At 40.1% G+C, this 17189-nt stretch overlaps 1 protein-coding gene across 2 annotated transcripts; it reads right to left on the bottom strand.

The window, feature by feature from the left end:
- Window positions 1-3768: 3768 nt before the first annotated feature.
- Window positions 3769-17189, bottom strand: LOC131962795 (uncharacterized). 2 transcript variants are annotated; one of them, XM_059327877.1, is made up of 10 exons: window positions 17048-17189; window positions 15180-15325; window positions 13878-13959; window positions 13567-13705; window positions 13086-13288; window positions 12808-12944; window positions 12579-12720; window positions 11976-12257; window positions 6647-11854; window positions 3769-5072 (listed from the first exon to the last, which is right to left on the bottom strand). In XM_059327877.1, the coding sequence occupies exons 1-9, from the start codon at window positions 17171-17173 to the stop codon at window positions 6653-6655; spliced, it is 6459 nt and encodes a 2152-aa protein (XP_059183860.1). In that variant the 5' UTR covers window positions 17174-17189; the 3' UTR covers window positions 3769-5072; window positions 6647-6652. The 2 variants fall into 2 exon arrangements, with proteins under 2 accessions (XP_059183860.1, XP_059183862.1); XM_059327879.1 differs by having other exon boundaries at window positions 6652-11854.

The raw sequence follows: 17189 nt of genomic DNA, 5'->3' as shown, positions 1-17189 counted from the left end.
TCAATATAGTCCATAGCAACAGACCAAATTAAGTATCATAAGGTAAAAACAGTCCAAAGCACCTCAAGATTAACTCACATCCATCCTCTCTTTGTTCTGGCTGGTTATTTGGAGGGAAAACAAGAGGGAAGTCAAAGGCTTGAAGGGCTGACCTATATAGTCTTGGGGGCGTGGCCTCAGGAGTGACAGGGCGGAGCTACAGGTAACAAATACACATACCTATTTAAATAACCTTAACCTGTAACACTGTGGTTCTGTATAATGAGTACTTTAACTACATTTGCTGATAATATTTGCAGGTAAATATCATTAACAATTCAAGATTTATATGTGTTATGGAGTACTTTTGGACAGTTTTCTCTTTTTTGGCATTTTCGATGCTTCATTTGATAGTGACAGAGAGAATAGAGGGTAAGACACGCCCAAATTTTAACTTTTAAGGGAAAGTAATATATATTACTATCTATAAATATACATTTTAGAATATTCTTCTTCTGGATGCCATTTGTCAAGAAATAAAATACAAACAATGCAATAATAATACATAAAATGGGATTAACCCATAGGAACCTATGGTGACACCTGTGTAACAAACACTTTAAATCTTCTATAATCTCTCATATTCAGCTTTATTCTTCACATTAACTCATTAAATCCCTAAGCGACGTATACTCAACACCCTGGTGTGGTGGTCATGTGACTTCTCCAAAATATGTGTGTGACTGGAAACAGAAATGTGAAAAGTAGCTAATTTTAAAAAGCTTATTTTTTGTTTCGAGGCTAAATTGAAACCCATTTAACAATTCTAATCCGTTAACAGGGTGTTCTTTATTGCATTTAACATGTTCTGACCATATTTCCCGAACAAATTAAAGTCACAATTTTGATAAATGTTATGGAGATGCAAAAGAAAAAGGCAAATTTGGGTCTCTCCCCATTTTAAAATAAGAAATATCCTAAACATAAATACCATAAACACCCATTGCAACGTATATTTCACATCACAGATCTTTGACATTTAGGGGTAGTACTTTTTTTTAAAACATCAGAAATGTGTTCTATGTGGTTCACTTATAGAACACATCCTTTAAGGATAACTGGCTCTGGGTTCTTATGGGTTAAAATGTGTCACTGTTCCTTTAAAAACATTGCATGTTAACTCTCTGGCCACTGAGAAATGCATGTTATATCACTCACGTGTCAAACAACAATGTAGTGAAAAGTACCTCCACTCCTCAGCATGTATACACACCTGTGGGTGGGAATTTGACTCTTCCTGTGGTCTCCTGTTTCTTCTTCGGCAGTCTCTCTCTCTTCCGCTGTCTGACACAATAAACAATATTGACTCAGATGGAAAACAAAGAGATCTCCTTTCTGTCTGGCCCCGGTGACCGTCTGCTTCACTGGACTGTCTGCATCATTAGCTAATTACTGTGAGTGGTTTATTACAGTCAGCAGCCACAAACAGGCTCAGCCACATAAAACATTTTTCATCTCTGACTGTTTAGAGCAGCTATTCTCAACCTTGGGGTCGGGACCCCAATTGGGGTCGTGAGATGATTTCTGGGGGTCGCCAAATCATTTTGGAAGTCAGCTCTGTCTCCACTGTGTTAAAGTGTTCATGTGTTTCAGTCTTTTTGGTCATTTAATGTCTTTTTTGGGTCATTTTGTGTTTATTTTAGTCATTTTGTTTCTTTTTTTGGTCATTTTGTTTCTTTTTTGGGTCATTTTGTGGTTTTTTTGGGTCATTTTGTGTCTTTTTTTTATCATTTTGTGGTCAATTTGTCTCTTTTTTGGTCATTTTCTTTCCTTTTTTTGGTCATTTTGTGTCATTTTTGGTCATTTTGTGTCTTTTTTTTTGTCATTTTGTGTCTTTTCTGGTCATTTTGTGTCTTTTTTGATCATTTTTGGGTCATTTTGTTTCCTTTTTTTTGGTCATTTTGTTTCTTTTTTGGGTGATCTGAACTGTGCGTGTGAGATTGTGTTCAGTGAGTGGGGGTCACGGACAACATGCATGTTAATTTGGGGGTCGCGACTCAAAAAGGTTGAGAACTACTGGTTTAGAGTGTAATTCATGTGAACACAAACAATTGAAGGAATAATACAGCTAACTGAAAAACAGCTGGATCAATATCTTGGTTGCTCCACAGACAATGATTGGCACAAATGGGATTTATTTTCAGGACATTTTGCTCATGTTGTCAGAAAAACACCCTGGAACATCCATGAGGTTTCGTGCAGCGAGAGGCTGCAGCTGGCTGAGGTCCTCTCAGTGAAAACACTCAACATTTACTGCTAGGTTATAAACACTTGGCAATTAAGTTCTCCTTTCTGATTTTGCCTTTTAACCCTATAAAGCCAAGTGTATCATATTTGATACATACGTTTTTGAGACCTCTACATCATCAGTGTGATATTTTTTTTCCTGAAAAACCTGATGAATACATGAATTGATGATTAAAAAACTGAGCAACAAATTTCACAAAAATACCAGATGTAACAAAAATTATTTGCTGGTTCCACTGGTGGATCTGTGATTGCTGCGTGAAAACTTCATATCAGCAGATGTAAGATGTTGTTTTATATGGAAAAAAATATTTTGTATGTTTGAGGAAAATGTTAAAAGGAAAGTCAAAGTTTTATTTGGTTAAAAATATTAGGTTTTATGTGATTATGTTAGTTCAAGAAAAGCAAATTGTGAGCAACAGATTGCACAAAAAGACCTGATGTATCAAATATGATCCAAATTAAATTCATATATGAAAATTGATATTGAATTTTAAAAAATGTTAGCCGGTTCAACAAACACTCCAGTTTTGAAAATTTAGAATTTTCTGGCAATTATTTCATGGTTCAGGCTTTATAGGGTTAAAAAGGTCCCAGATTGGGAAAAGGGACTGATGTAAAGCAGGTCTAAGTACAACATAGATATTGTGAAAGTATCAAAAGGTTGTGATGAGCTATTGGTTTTCCATGGCTGTATAAAATATTGCTCCAACTAATGGTAGAATGACCAGTTCCTCTGTGAAAAAGAAACTTTCAGCTAAATGTATGCATTTACTTGGTTGGAGTCAATAGTAAAAAACATGTTATGTATTCAAACTTGATTACAGTAAAATTAAAGACGTTTACAAGGACAAATTCTGTGTTTTCAACTCGTGTTCATATATTCTATGGGACCACCACAGCCCATAGACAGCTAGCCCACAAACTGTGGCTGTGAAAAGTAATGTTTCACATAACGTGAAGGCAAAAGTAGAAAATTGTACATAAATTGTGTGTTGAAGCAGTAATGATTACTTCCGGTACTTCCCTGGATTTCCCGGCTGCAATGATGGTGCACAAAAAATGTAGCCATTGACCAATCAGAGAAGACTGGGCTTTTCCAGGAGGGGCGCTAAAATGCAGCACTTCAGACAGAGGGTGAACACAGGTATATTCAGACAATACATTTTTGAGCATTTAAACATGTAATAGTCGACACTTAAAAGCTGAAAGTAAGCAAAATATATCCCATTTAAGTAATTTCACATGTTGCATTGCAAACTTCAGTATTGGTGATATACCAGTCAAAGTTTGGCAAAGATAGGAGAATTTATCTTGTGAGAGATCAATCCACATAGTTTTCTCTCCTCATCTGCACTGCACTGTCCAACACTGCTGCTTTATCTGTTGCCAGTGCACTGGAGCGTTTTATTCTGTATTTTTGGAATAAACTGTTCATTCCTTGAATAAAAAACACATCCAATGGCCAACAGAATAGATGCCGTTTGAAATAAGTTTTATTTTTACTTCAAGAACAAAATATAAACCCGGCTCCGACTTCCCCTTATATAATAATAATAAGCCATTGAAACTCTTCAAATATTTACAAAAGATAGAAAATAAAACATAAATAAATATAACCTGCTGCTGCTCATGAAAGACTGGTGCGGCCTTCCGGTAACACTTAAAACTGGTTAATGACTCTCTTTAAAAAAAAAAAAAAAAAAAAGCATTCATGAGAATGAAAGAGAAATCACAATGGTTTCTTGACCTTGGCCAGTTCAGTGAAGATAAAATCTATAATTAAGTGTGAAAGTAGAATATAAACCAGGATGTCAGCTGCTCCACTGACAACGAATCATGATGCGTGACAGAGCCCAATGAAATATTAGTGGGACACTGGCACATGATGTGGTTGGTAATAGTTATTGCTAAGGAAAATACAGCTTGATGGAGGTGATTGAAAGTGAAGCAATTTCTAGAGTCTGTCCAGTGATAAATACAGTAGAGCAGCTTTGAATGTAGAAATCCTTCTACAAATAATATCTTATTTTTGCATGAGGAAGGAAGAAAAATCTGTGAACAAAATTAAAAGATTGGTGCACGCTGCCACCTACTGGTGAAGACAAGCACAGACCTAATCAACCCCATAGGGATAGAATACAAATAGGATTTGAACAAGAACTATACACATTTCCCCCCAAAAAGACTCATACAGCAATCTTACAACTTTCCAAAGTTTAGAAAATTATACGTAACCTTGGGATGTTTAAAGAGCATGTATTTTAGATGATTCATTCATTGTATAATCCCCAATACTTTGAGGATTTAAGCAGAAAGAAATTGAGAAATCTGAGTGCAAAAAGCAAACAATGGCAAATATGGCTTACAGATGTGAAAAAATATGAATCCTAGTGATAGCGGGAGCGTTCTTGTCGAGTTTGATTTTTCACAGCTTTCAAGGGTTCAGTCTTTTAAGCCACAATTCTTAATCATACAGGTGAAGCAGCTGGAAACAGCACGGCGGTTCCAGAGCAGGCACTTCAGTACTAGCTGTTCTGCTAACGGTCTGACTGGGATCCAGTTCAGTTGTCTTAAATTGATTGGCTATTCTGGCCGCTCCTGGGCCCTGCGTTACAGGCACATGCTGCAGAGAAGGTCAGGTTACCCGTTCAAGTCTCCAGATGCCCGTTAATAAACAAGTCGTCCAGAGAGCACTGAGGTATAGTCCGTCCAGTGCAGGTCCACAGGTAAGTTTGATTCTCCAAAACGTCCCTTTTACTTATTTAGACATGATCAACGTTTCCCTGAAACAGGAAAAGAAAAAGGGGGTGATGACACAACAGAATAACATCATTATAGTTGCATAACTCACTGCAATGTTGACCCCTTTACAAGACAATATTGTTTTCTATATATATTGAACTACGGTTCAAAAAGTGGGTCTGGATAATATTTGAGGACTACACAATTTAATATAGGGGGGATATTTTTAGATAGAGATTAGAACACAGGCATCTACAGTGTGCTGCATTATGGTTTCACTGCAGGCTTCATGATGTAGCACATCTCTTCAAGTCTGGATACAGGTTTTCTTTTAGAGTTAACAAGAATCTACTGCTGTTGATGGGGGCAGCAGCAAAATGTATTTTAGCCAAATTTAAGAAAGAAAAGAAATCAGTTTAAGTGTGGGTCATATTTAGAATATTTGTACCTGTTTACCTTATCAGACAGCCCTTCACGGCAGGGAACTGAAGCCATTATAGCAATCTATCTACCACTTTGTCAGTTAGTTTGTGTCATTGTGTGACTTTGGTGTTTTGAAAGGCAAGTTTGTCACACATTAAAGCAACCAAACTAACAATCAAAGCAGCATAGCCTAGTCCTGTTAGTAAAATTACTCTTTTTGTCAATGGGGTCTGGTGGCATAACACAATGTCCACAGTGAAGCATTGCCACGGATCATGCTATCATTGTTTAAACTTCCTTTTATACTATTTATAGGTACTGACATTGGACAACACAGCCAATATGCAAAAAAAGTGTAAATCAACCACCAGACCTGGGCTGTAAACCACTAATTTTGCATCATGTCAGGACTGAGACAAGGGGGACATAAAACTGCTTCCACCATGTAAATTTAAACAGCTTTGTCTGACAGCTAGATAAAGCAGTGAAATTATTCTATTGTAATATAACACTAATATAGTGTAAACTGATATGGATAAGTACCTGATACAACACCACTTCAAACAAATCTTAAACTATCCCTTTAACCCTTTGATGCACAACATGGGTAAAAAAAGGACCCGCATTTATTTCCCCTGTCATTTAATGCTTGCTGTGTGTTTCTGTGCTATCTGTTTTGATATCAACTTATTTTATGATTGAATATTCTAAGTATGTTTAAATATCTTGTTTTTGATAAAAAACAGATCATTATTTTCATTTTGCTTCTAATAGTTTATAAAGAAAAAAAGTTTTTGTATTATTACATAGCTAACTACTTGGCTAAGTAGCTTGCTAAGCTAACTACTTAGCCAAGAAGTTAGCTAAGTAGTTAGCTTAGCAAGCTACTTAGCCAAGAAGTTAGCTAAGAAGTTAGCTTAACAAGCTACTTAGCTAAAAAATGGATATGGCTCATTTTTCACCCATGTTGTGTATTAGAAGAGTAGTGACAGAAAAAGGGATTCTATTCAAAATAAATAAAGGATAACATAAAAATTAGGATGTACGATGATCAAAAACAAACTAATTGAGGAAAACCTGGAATACTGAATGATGAATTATTGCAAAGATATAGAACATAAAAACTCTGTCGGGTCACTTTAGACCCATGTTGTGCATCAAAGGGTTAAATATCTTTTAAGTTTCAACTTACTGAACTTTACAAAAAGAAAGCCTCGCCCTCATCGTCGGAGTCAAACCCGAAGATGTTGGAGCACTTCTTCAGCTGGAGGTGACTCTGCAGCTCCTCGCCACTGTTGAAAGTAGCGAAGCAGTTGGCACATCGTTGTCTCTGCAGAGCTGCCGGGACCTGGACCTGCTGAGGGGGGCTCCTCTGAGACGTCTGGAGGAAGGACAGCTCCTTCCTGCGTTTGGGCATGGTGATGTACTTCTCATCCAGGTACGCTGTCGGGGGAGGACGCATGTATGGCTTCTTACTGTACTCTTCAAGGGTCTGCTTTAACAAAGTAGATGAGACATCTTCTTTTGATGCTTGTCCATTCGTTATGACAGAGTAACCAGAGCTGTTAGCCCCAGACTGTGGTGTTTCCCCTGGAGTTTTTCCCTCTTGAGCCGAAGAGCTATTCACTAGCTCTGCTTTCACCTCGGGGGGCAGTTGGACGTTCGTTTTCATCTTCGCAGGCTTCTTTTTCTCCTCATTCTTGCACCTTTTCTTGATGATCTTTGCTTCTCCTTCTTTCGGAACAATCTTCCGCTTCTTATTTGCTTTGTTGGGGTCTGAATTTTTTGTGACATTAGATTTCTTGGGTTTTTCCTTTGTGGGGACGGAGGAGCCAGAACTGTCAAGTGTTGTTTCTTCTTTTGCCTTTCCTTCACAATCAGGAGAGCTCTCTGCTGCTGCTGCTTTAGCCTCAAGCTGTTGATCTGCAGATTTTGACTTGGCTTTCTTTTTCAAAGCAGTTGTTTGGCTTGCATCTTTGCATAGTGGTCCTTTGGGTGTTTTCTTGTCCCCTTTATTACTGATCACTTTGTGCTTCTTATTTGTCTTACCGGAGTCTTTAGAACTAGTAGTCTTTTCAGTCTTTCCTTCCTTTTTCACATTTGATTTCTTTGACTTTTCTACTGTTGTTACCTGCTGTGTTTTCTCTTGTGAGGTGGTGGGTGTAGCAGTGATTTCATTGACAATGTTAGCTAGAGTAGCAGGAACAGAGTTACCTGAGCAGCTTTGTGTTTCACCTGTAGTTTCTGCCTTTGCATTTCCCTTCTCATCAGCAGCACTTTCTACTACTGCTGCTGCTGCTGCTGCTTTTGCCTCAACTCGTGGGACATCAGATCCTGACTGAGATGCACATTCTTGTTCTTTGAGAGGAATTTTTTTCTTGACAATCTTTGTGGTTTTTTTGCCGTTTGCAACCTTGAGCTTCTTTGTCTTGCTCGAGTCTGAAGAAGCAGTTTGACTACCATCTTCTTCAGGAGCAGAGCATTTTGTCCCACGCTGCAGTTTCTTTATCTTGTCAGCTGTTAACTTCTGTGTTTTGGGGCCGACTGTTGAGGCATTACGTGTAATCCTCTTGTGTTTAACATTATTTTTCTTCATCTGCCTGTTAATTGATTTCTTAGACTTTGATTCATCACTTGATGTTTCTTTAGTTCTGGCTACATCTTGGACCTGCTGAATCCTTTCTTCTTTAGACTCGTTCACATTTGCTGCTTTTGAGGGATTTGCAAGCCGAATAGTTTCGTCTTTGACAGTTTTACTGTTTTGACCATTGGTAGTGTTCTCATCATGCACAGTCTGCTTCGATTTAGGAGGACGTCCTCTTCTTTTAGGGCCCATTTTGTTGACTATTATTATCTGCTTTTTCTTGAATTTATGCCTTACTTTGATGTTGTGTTTTGGCAGTGATGAGGAGATGACTTTGTGATTTTTCATTGTCGTATTTGTGACTTTTCTTATTGTTTGCCTTAATCTGAGATTAGGGCCAGTGGGCTGTGTGGAGGTATCCTTGTTAGAAAGATTCTTTAAGATTCTTTCTTCCTCAGTTTCATGTCTCTCTGTTAACTCCTCTTTCAACAGAGATGCTCTGACAGTGGTGGGAGGAGGAGACTTCAATTTACAATCAGTCTTATTTACAGTAGTTGCATCTTTTGTCTTAAGAGGTTGTTTCTTCCCATCTAACATTCTATCATCAGTTTGTTCATTTGTGTTCTTGTCTGGTTTAGTGTGGTTGGAAGCATAGTGCTCTCTTTCATGAAGGTTCAGGGCCCAGAGACAAATAAATAGTTTGGAACAACCAGGGAGGCAGCACACTGCCTGCAGCGGACTGTGCCTCCTGGCGTGGCGTCTCATTTCCATTCCAGATTTGAACCTGGCAGTACATCCCAGATGAAGGCACGGATGCCGAGGAGTAAGTCTGTGTCTTTCAATATGGTGCTGAAAGTGTTCGAAACTCCACATGACCCTCATGCAACAACTACACCTGCTGTTCCCGACGTTGAAAGCCAGCTTTAAGGGTTTGACGTCCCCATTGTGCTCTTCTAGAGCATGGTAAAGGAGTGCGACACGTTTTTTTGCCAGGTCTGTAAACCAATCGCAACCCTGCACAGGACAGCACAGTTTCTCTTCTGGTTCCAAAGTTTTCTCAACAACTTTCCCAGTTTGTTTCGTGGCTGTCTTCAGGACATGTGGAGATTCTTTCTCCTTTACTTTATGTTCAGAGGAACAGCTAAAAACTTTGTCAACCTTTGTTGATGTTGCAGAGGAACACATTTCTATATCTTGGTTTGCTTGCAGCCTGGGATTCTCAACTGCATGAGTTGTTGTTTTGTGAGAGACTTCCCGCTGTGTATGTGGCCGTTTAGCCTCCAAATTGAGGCGGTTCTTTCTTAGTCTCTTGAGTTCTTTCTGTTTGCCAATATGCCCATTTACCTTGTGAACAGGAGCTTTACAATTAAGGTGCTTGGATGTGTTTTGTTTCTTTTCATGCAAAGATTCACCATCTTCTGGCTTGTCGCTGGATCTTAAGTTTCTGGATCCTGATGGGGCTGCATCTGGAAGGCTTATAGATTTAAGACAGTCAGTAGATTTTCTCGGTCTACCACGACCACGTCGACCGGAAGACTCGTCTGTGGTCTTAATTTTGGCAGAAGTCTTAGGTGTGGAGATATCTTTGGTCCCAGTAATCAGGTTTTCTTGAGCATTGTTCTCAGCCAAGTCTTTGCTCCTCTTGAGCTTCTCGATGTGGTCAGACAGGTGCATCATGGCCAGGAGGTCATCTTTGAACATGGTCCCACAAAACATGCACTCATCTTTGCGATAATGGAACATTGCATGTGCAACAACACGAGTTCCCTTAAAGTCCTTGTTGCAGAAGGTACAACAGTATTCCAGCTTGGCTTCCTCCGGTTCTGGCAGTTTACTGTTCTCAGGTGCTTCAGGATCAAACTTCTGAGTTCCTTCTTCCTCCATTTGCTCATCAACCACTACAGAGCGGCTGGAGGTAGTGCATACTTTGCGAGGAACTTTAGATTTACTCCCAGCTGTTGATTCCTTGGAGGAACTGTCCTCTGGAGCTAACTGTTTATGATTCTCCAGATCTCGGGTGAGTACTCCAGGTGCAAGTTCAGTAACCACTTCTGTTACCAATGTCAAAGCAGATATGTCAGTTAAACTGTTCTGATCAGTAGGTGAACAAGAAGGGGCCATTGTTTCTCTGTCACTGTCATTTTCACAAGGCATCTGTCCTTTTGAGAGTTTAGGTGAAACTTCCACCTCAGAAAGGTTGTTGCAGACAGCGATGAGCACCTCTGGAGAGTCTGTTTTTGCGTGGGCCACAGGATTTTTGCCTCGATTCCTTTCCCTAACAACATCTTGAGACTGTGAAGGCGTGAGTTTAGCAGCTCCAGTGTTCGAAATGTTGGCTTTATTTGATACTGAAGAGTCAGTAACTACCACATAATTGTTGTCCACAGTCGCGGTTTGCAAGACCTCAGATGAAGCTGTGGTTTTTGAAGCGTCTTTGCCAACTTTAGTGACCTCCTCTAAAGCTTGTGATTGAGTCACTTTAGCCGCTGTTGAAGCAATAGTGACCTTCATCTCGACAGCAGACTCTTCGCAGAGCTCTTTCGCCGAAGCAATGGGTGGACGTTGCAGGACCTTATCTAACATTGGGGCTTCTGTAACATTAGCTGTTGCCGATGTCTGTGACCCATTGTCAACTTTCACCTTAGCAGCAGACTTTTCCGAGAGCTCTCTGCCCAAAGACGCCTTTCGGGAGACTGCTTTTGTAGTTTGAGGAACTTTTTCTGAAGCTGTGAATTTTTTTATTTCATCTGCTGCTGGTGTCTGTGAGGTAATTCTTCGCTTCAGCCGAGCAGCAGTCCTTTCACAGCGCTTGCTCTGTGGATCTTTAGGAGGACTTCCTTGCACAGAGGAGCGTGTGATTGTTGATACAGAGCCTTGAACATTCGGCCCGTTACCTTTTCCTTTCTGTCTCCGAATATAACAGTGCAACTGTTGTACCAACATAGCTGCATCTCGGGCTCTGAGAATCACCTCTTTGCGGTGTACAGTCTTTACAGGTGGAGATTTGGCAGGAACTTTCACTGTAGGTCTGTAAAGAAGCACTTGAGGGAAACCTCTCTGTCTGTTGCACGAGTCCTCAGAAAATGTTCCCATTAGTTCATTGTCTGGCAGGGAAAGTTCAAGAATTACTTGCGGAGAAGGTGATGGTTTAGGAGAGTTGCTGTTGATCTCCCTTGCCCTCAAGTGAGGGATTATCGGAGGTGTGTGTTTTGCATTGTTATTGAGCCCGCCAGTTTCAGACCTCTTTTCAACTGATGATCGATGGTGCTTTTGATGTTTCAGCCCATGCTTTTTGATCTTCGGAAGAACATTATTGTCCAAAAGAGTTCCCGAGTCTTCCAGAAGCCACTTGGGTTTCATAATCCTCCGTTTTGGTGGGTTCTTCTCTGAGAGCCGTGTAGTGCGTCTAAGTTCTCCATACCCAGCAGCTACATTGTCCCGCAGTCTGTCTATCTGCCAAAATGAACGCCTCAAAGGTTCATCCTTCAAAGATCGTAACCCTTGGTTGCCCTTCTTCTTCACAGTGTGGTCAGCATTTAGCCGTGTTTTACCTGGACCAAACTTTAATCTCTTGGATGCAGTGTCAATATCGTCTTTATGTTGACGCCTTTTAGCCCCTTTAGTTCCTTTCTGACATACTGATGTCCTTGTCCGGGAAGAGGGTTCTTTGGTGCAGTAGCTCAGGATCCATTTGTCCTCCATGACCTCTTCGAGGGCAGCACTAAGCCCCTTCTCACTCATCAGTTTCAAACAGTTGGTCCGCAAAGCAATGAGGTTCCAAAACTCTGGGTCAAAATACAGGTCCTTCTTCAAGACCTGAGGAGATAAAAAAAAAGAAAATGTTTTGGTTCCACAATATAGAAAATGACCGGCAGCAATAATCTGAGAATCCAAGTATAATTTTTCTATGTCATGATTTGGTAAAAAGGGGCTTTACCTGCAGGGTTTCAAATCGAACATGATTCCCAATGGGGCTGTGCTCGGCGTGGTACTCCTGATCAGGATGCATGTAAAGAAGGTACACCATCTTGTAGGTCTCAACAGTGTGTTCGAGGAAGAAGAGAAGTAGAGCACATGCCCGGGCAACCTCCAGGTCATTGGGTAGCAGGCCGGCAATGGTTTTGTAGATTAGGGACTTGGTGATGACATCGCAGGGAAGGCAAGACCTCAGTGCATTCGCACAGAGCTCCACGCAGAACTGGATGCCATCTTCACCCAGCTAGTGACATACAAAGGTTAAGTACAGTCCCAAAATCTTACCAAATCTACTCAATTAAAAGATACTGATAAAAACTATGTAGTGCCAATAGGGCTGCACGATTAGGGCCAAAATGATAATCACTATTATTTTGATCAATATTGAGATCACGATTCGTTGTTACGATTATTTGTTGATTTAACAAAATGGATTATTTTAACTAATGGGTTCTAAACACTGTAACAGAGATAACAGTTGTGATTTTAGGCTACCTAATTATTAATTACATATTCACACACATTAGCACAATAAGCAGTGTTTCCTCTACAATATGTGTCTCACCTCTTGCAGTATGGCTCTGATGAATGGGAAGATTGAGTTGACATTGGTGGCAGACAGCATCAGCTGATGACAGTCCTCAAGTAGAGCCTTCTTGGATGTATTCAACCGACTGTGAAGCTTACTCCAAAACAAGACAAGATCACTGCAAAGAAAGGAGTCAAAAATTGTTCTTAATGATTACTTAAATGGAGAGGCCAATTTGGTGTGATAAACTTTCTTATTTACTTACCATATATAGTACATGTCTCCCCTGCGGAGCTGCTGGGAGAGGAACGCTCTGCTGAGATCTAGTAGCAACTCATCCTTTTCCTCACACTCCAAACTACAGATGATGTGGATTGCATCTTTACCATTAAATTCAGCCACCTGAAAATCAAATGACAAAATAAAAGCATCAGCTTAGGCCAAAGATAGTTCTTATACATAAAAATGTGGTATACTTGTGTGGTAGCATAGCAACAGTTACACCAGGAAAACAAACGCCAGTCTCACAGTCACTCCACCCACCTCTTTATGTAGGCGGTCATGCTGTGAAGTTTTGATAAGCCACGTGAGGTAGACCTGGAGGAAGAACAAGTGTTGTCCTGCTGTTGAATGCTGAGCACAACACTTAGCCAGGGCCAAAGCCTCACTGACCCGCTCACAGGATAAGAGGTAGCGAACCCGGAGCTCAAAGAACACCGGCAGCTCAGAGCTGATGCACCCATCCACTGAGGAAGCCAAGAGAGAGACAGATATGGTTATAGCGGGAAAACCCAAAGAACAAAGAGACCTCTACTTCCACTGTTTACTAATGGATTAGCCTACAGCAATACATTACACTGCCATCTTCTGACCAAAGTACTTTTTTGCAGCTTTACCAGAGGTAAATCCCTTTATGCTTTAACATGAAACATTAAAAACAATTTCAACAACTAATTTTGTGCAGTCAGTAGTTAAGGAGGTGATGATATCAGTGTTGATACTACACATTTTAAATGTGACCTACCTTCACTCTGAGGTAAACTGGACTCACTGAGGATTGCCTGTAAAGCTTGGCCAGCCCAAGGCCCGCCGCCCTTAACCAAACGCTCCACCTGAAGTAAATGAACATTCTGATGCTTCGCAAGGGCCAAATGGTGACATTCCTGCAAAGTATGAGGACAAAAAGGGGCTTCTTAAAGGGCAAATATTTCAATAATATATCATGGGCATCATCATCATCCTATATTACATTAATGTTCTTAACAGTTTTACATTAGCAACTGTTCTGAGAGGTATAGCATGGAATTAACAACATTATCTGCACTTCAGGCTCACCTGGAATGTATCAGCGAAGTGTTTCAGTGGCTCCTGAAGAAAGTCCGTCTGGTCAAAGAACAGCAGCAACTCAAAAACACTCCTGTGAGGAGATCAGAAAGGTTTGACTTCTGCCTAAAAATCCACAACAACTGTTTAAACCTACTTTGTAGCTTTAATCTGACTGATAGAGGCAGGGGAATGCACATAATGGGGAACCCTTGGAGAAATAGGGGGTTTGTAGATGGAGTAAGGTCAACATAAGGCAGCATGCCAGAGGTTTCTGTTGGCTCAAAAATGTACTTACATAACCAAGGAATACAATGCACATTTAATGTTATAAGTATTGCCACCAACTGTCCCATATATATTCAAAATTCTTCAGAGATGGCTGACAAATATATAACAACAATGGCTGCAATTACTGTATATTAATTATTACCAATTCTTGTAAGTGATTTAAATTTCATTTCACTTGTGTGTTTAAGAGTTAATGCCCTGTCCTATTAATGTCTGGTGTTTTTTTCCACGGGGTGTGTGATGTTTGAGGTTTTGTACATGCTTTTCTAAGGACACTTTGTTCAAGGCCAGTTCCCTAAGGGGCAATAAAGGCTTTCATTCATTCATTCACAATTAAACTGATGTGTGAAACTTGGACAGCGAAGCAGAACTAGACAAAAGAGAAACCAAAACTACTTTTCTTTAGGGAATCTCAAAGCCAGATGCCTTAGCAACATTTTAGCATTTCACTGAATATTCTATGTCTTGTTGTTCAGGAACAACAAAACATTTTAACAATGTCCTTGTCAGCACAGTCCTGCTGCCAACTAGTTTCTGGTTAACAAACAAAAAATTGCATTATGAAGAAAACAAATGAACAAACAACAACTCTTTAATGGCTAAACTGTTAAAATGAACTACACTTTGGCTGCAACAAACATTACTGGACTGGCATGAAGGTAAATGAGGGCAAGTAGCAGCTGCATGTGTTGTGTCACTCACAGGAAATGTGATTTAGACTTCAGGGGGAAGTGACATTATTACATCTTGAATCAAAGCTACAAACACCGTTATATACCCCAGTGAAATGTAAGGAAAGTATGATGGTATAAAATACAGAGCACACCCAGGCCTAATGTTAAACTACTTAGAATACCATTTAGCAAACACATTGCAGTTAGAGATAATCTCTTTGGAAACGGATCTGAATCAGCACTTTAATTTCATTGCTTCATTTGATTTATTTGTAAATTGCTGTTTTAAAGCAGCAAGTAAAATCTGTGGCAATTACTCAAGTCTTTAGGTAGGGGTCTGAGTACTTACAAAGCCAGACTACTGAGTGTGTGAAGCACATGATCACAGTTTGTTGGGAAGAAGCTGCAGGCTCGAGCAAAGTAGCACAGAGCTATCTCAAGGATCCTGAGCTGAGGCAGTGGCACCTGCCAGCGAGAGGCAAACTCTTCCACCAGCTGCATGGACAAAAGAGAAAACAAAGTCATTATTACAAGGTCTATTAACAGTTTATACCATATACTATGTTTAGGTCTTGCCTTTGCTAGATGTTTTAACTGCATTTGGTTTACAACAGGAATGCCAACCAATCGGAGCTGCAACAATTAACCAAACTATTCTGATAAGTGATTAAAGAATAGCATTTGCAGCCTTTTTAATTATTTAGCCATCTTGCTTTTCTCTGGATTAGGACTGTTGGTCAAGCAAGATAGTTGGAGATGTTGGAACTACAATCATTACCTGTATTTGGTAGATACCATTAAAAAACGAGAAGACAGACCTTGCTTGTCAATTGTCCCTTTAGTGACAAATATGTGGGAATAATCAGCATGGCTAAGCCCATTTTATATTATATTGCTCAAGTCAAACATTCATTGTACAGTGATGGAAGACCTGGTAGGACATTTTGACTGGAACCATTACGTCTGCATCTTTCCCCTTTAACTTTTACAGTGTGCAATCATAATGGGACATTCAGTACTTCTTTCCACATTGTTTACAACTGATAATGTGCGTATATTGCCCTCTAATGGTGGACAGCCAAGACATCACTCTGGTTCACCACTGGAATCCTGTGAATGTTAACTATCAACAATGCTGAGGCAGCTGTCCAATCAGTACAACTAGTTTCTTATTAAAATAAACTGCAGCAAGTTATGATGAGTCACAACTTCTGTTTGGCAGTTTATTTGATTCAGAACGATATCAGAAACTGTATTTGCTGTAGGAATTCACCTTCACAAGTGTCCAAACTGTGTTTCTACACCAAGCTAAATCTCAATTTTAAAGTTTGAATGGCATGCCAACATCCAAGAAGAGAAGAGTTTATATATTGGATTATTTTTAACAGGAAACCATTGGCTACTAGACAATTCTCCACTGGTAATGATTAGGCTGGAACCCTTTTAATGACTCTCTTCAAGGATAGTCAACAATTTATCAACAATCCAAGACAACTTACATTTAAGGGCACTATTTCATGACATGTTCTGACTATTCTCACTCATCTAGCATTGTATTATTATGCAAACTTCCAGGCATGTGGACATTTTGTGATACCAAGAAGTATATTATGCATTACTGCAAAGATATGTTTACAGTTGTATGTCCTGTTGCAGACAAGAAGATAATTCCGACACATTTAAAGTTGGGTTGTACAAATGCTTCCTAATGCAGGCTACTAATTACTTAATAACCTTAAGAGGTAAGCTAGCGTCACCTAATTTGATTACCAGGTAAATGATAACCAAACGTGTTGTAAACGGGCATAAAGTTGTCTAAAGGCTGGTTTAGTAAACAATCAGTGTACTAACTTAGCTAAGCAAATTGTGGGCTAGCTGGCTCATACGGTTAGCAAAGTTAGCATGCTAACAGCTAGCTGAACACTGATTGTCAAAATAGGACTGCTTTAATGACTCGGACGCTTCGATGACGTCACTTGAATAGAAGGTTGGGTTATTAGGTATAATGTTTAAAAGGGCGTTAGGGAAATATACCTGTTTTTAAAGCGACTACGACTCGTTAGCAAGGTGCTAACGAGTTAGCACCTTAGCAAGGTGCTAACGAGGCTAATGCTAGCTGTCCGTGCAGCGGCCAGTTCTGGGGGAGGGGAGTCGGCTACATATCTGCTCTGATCTCCGACAACAAGCCTGTCACCAGCTCCACATACTGATACTCACCTTGCAGAAGTCGGAGCAGAACGGTTCACTATCGTCCAGCAGTTGGTCACCTGAGAAGCGGCTCAACAAACTGTCTAGTTGTTGTTGGAGCCCCTCTAACTCGTACACACTGCCCTCCTCCGCCATACTGCCTGTCTAGCGC

Source organism: Centropristis striata, chromosome 24, assembly GCF_030273125.1.
Source record: "Centropristis striata isolate RG_2023a ecotype Rhode Island chromosome 24, C.striata_1.0, whole genome shotgun sequence".
Lineage (NCBI taxonomy): Eukaryota > Metazoa > Chordata > Actinopteri > Perciformes > Serranidae > Centropristis > Centropristis striata.
This window is presented reverse-complemented; position numbering and strand designations above follow the sequence as displayed.

Bases quoted from the DNA above. Each gene is read 5' to 3' on its own strand.
- LOC131962795 (XM_059327877.1), bottom strand. From the start codon at position 17,173: ATGGCGGAGGAGGGCAGTGTGTACGAGTTAGAGGGGCTCCAACAACAA. The intron at 13,706-13,877 runs GTGAGCCTGAAG...CATACTTTGCAG, and splicing joins ACTTCGCTGATACATTCCAG to GAATGTCACCATTTGGCCCT. The intron at 13,289-13,566 runs GTAGGTCACATT...TGGCTTCCTCAG, and splicing joins CAGTTTACCTCAGAGTGAAG to TGGATGGGTGCATCAGCTCT.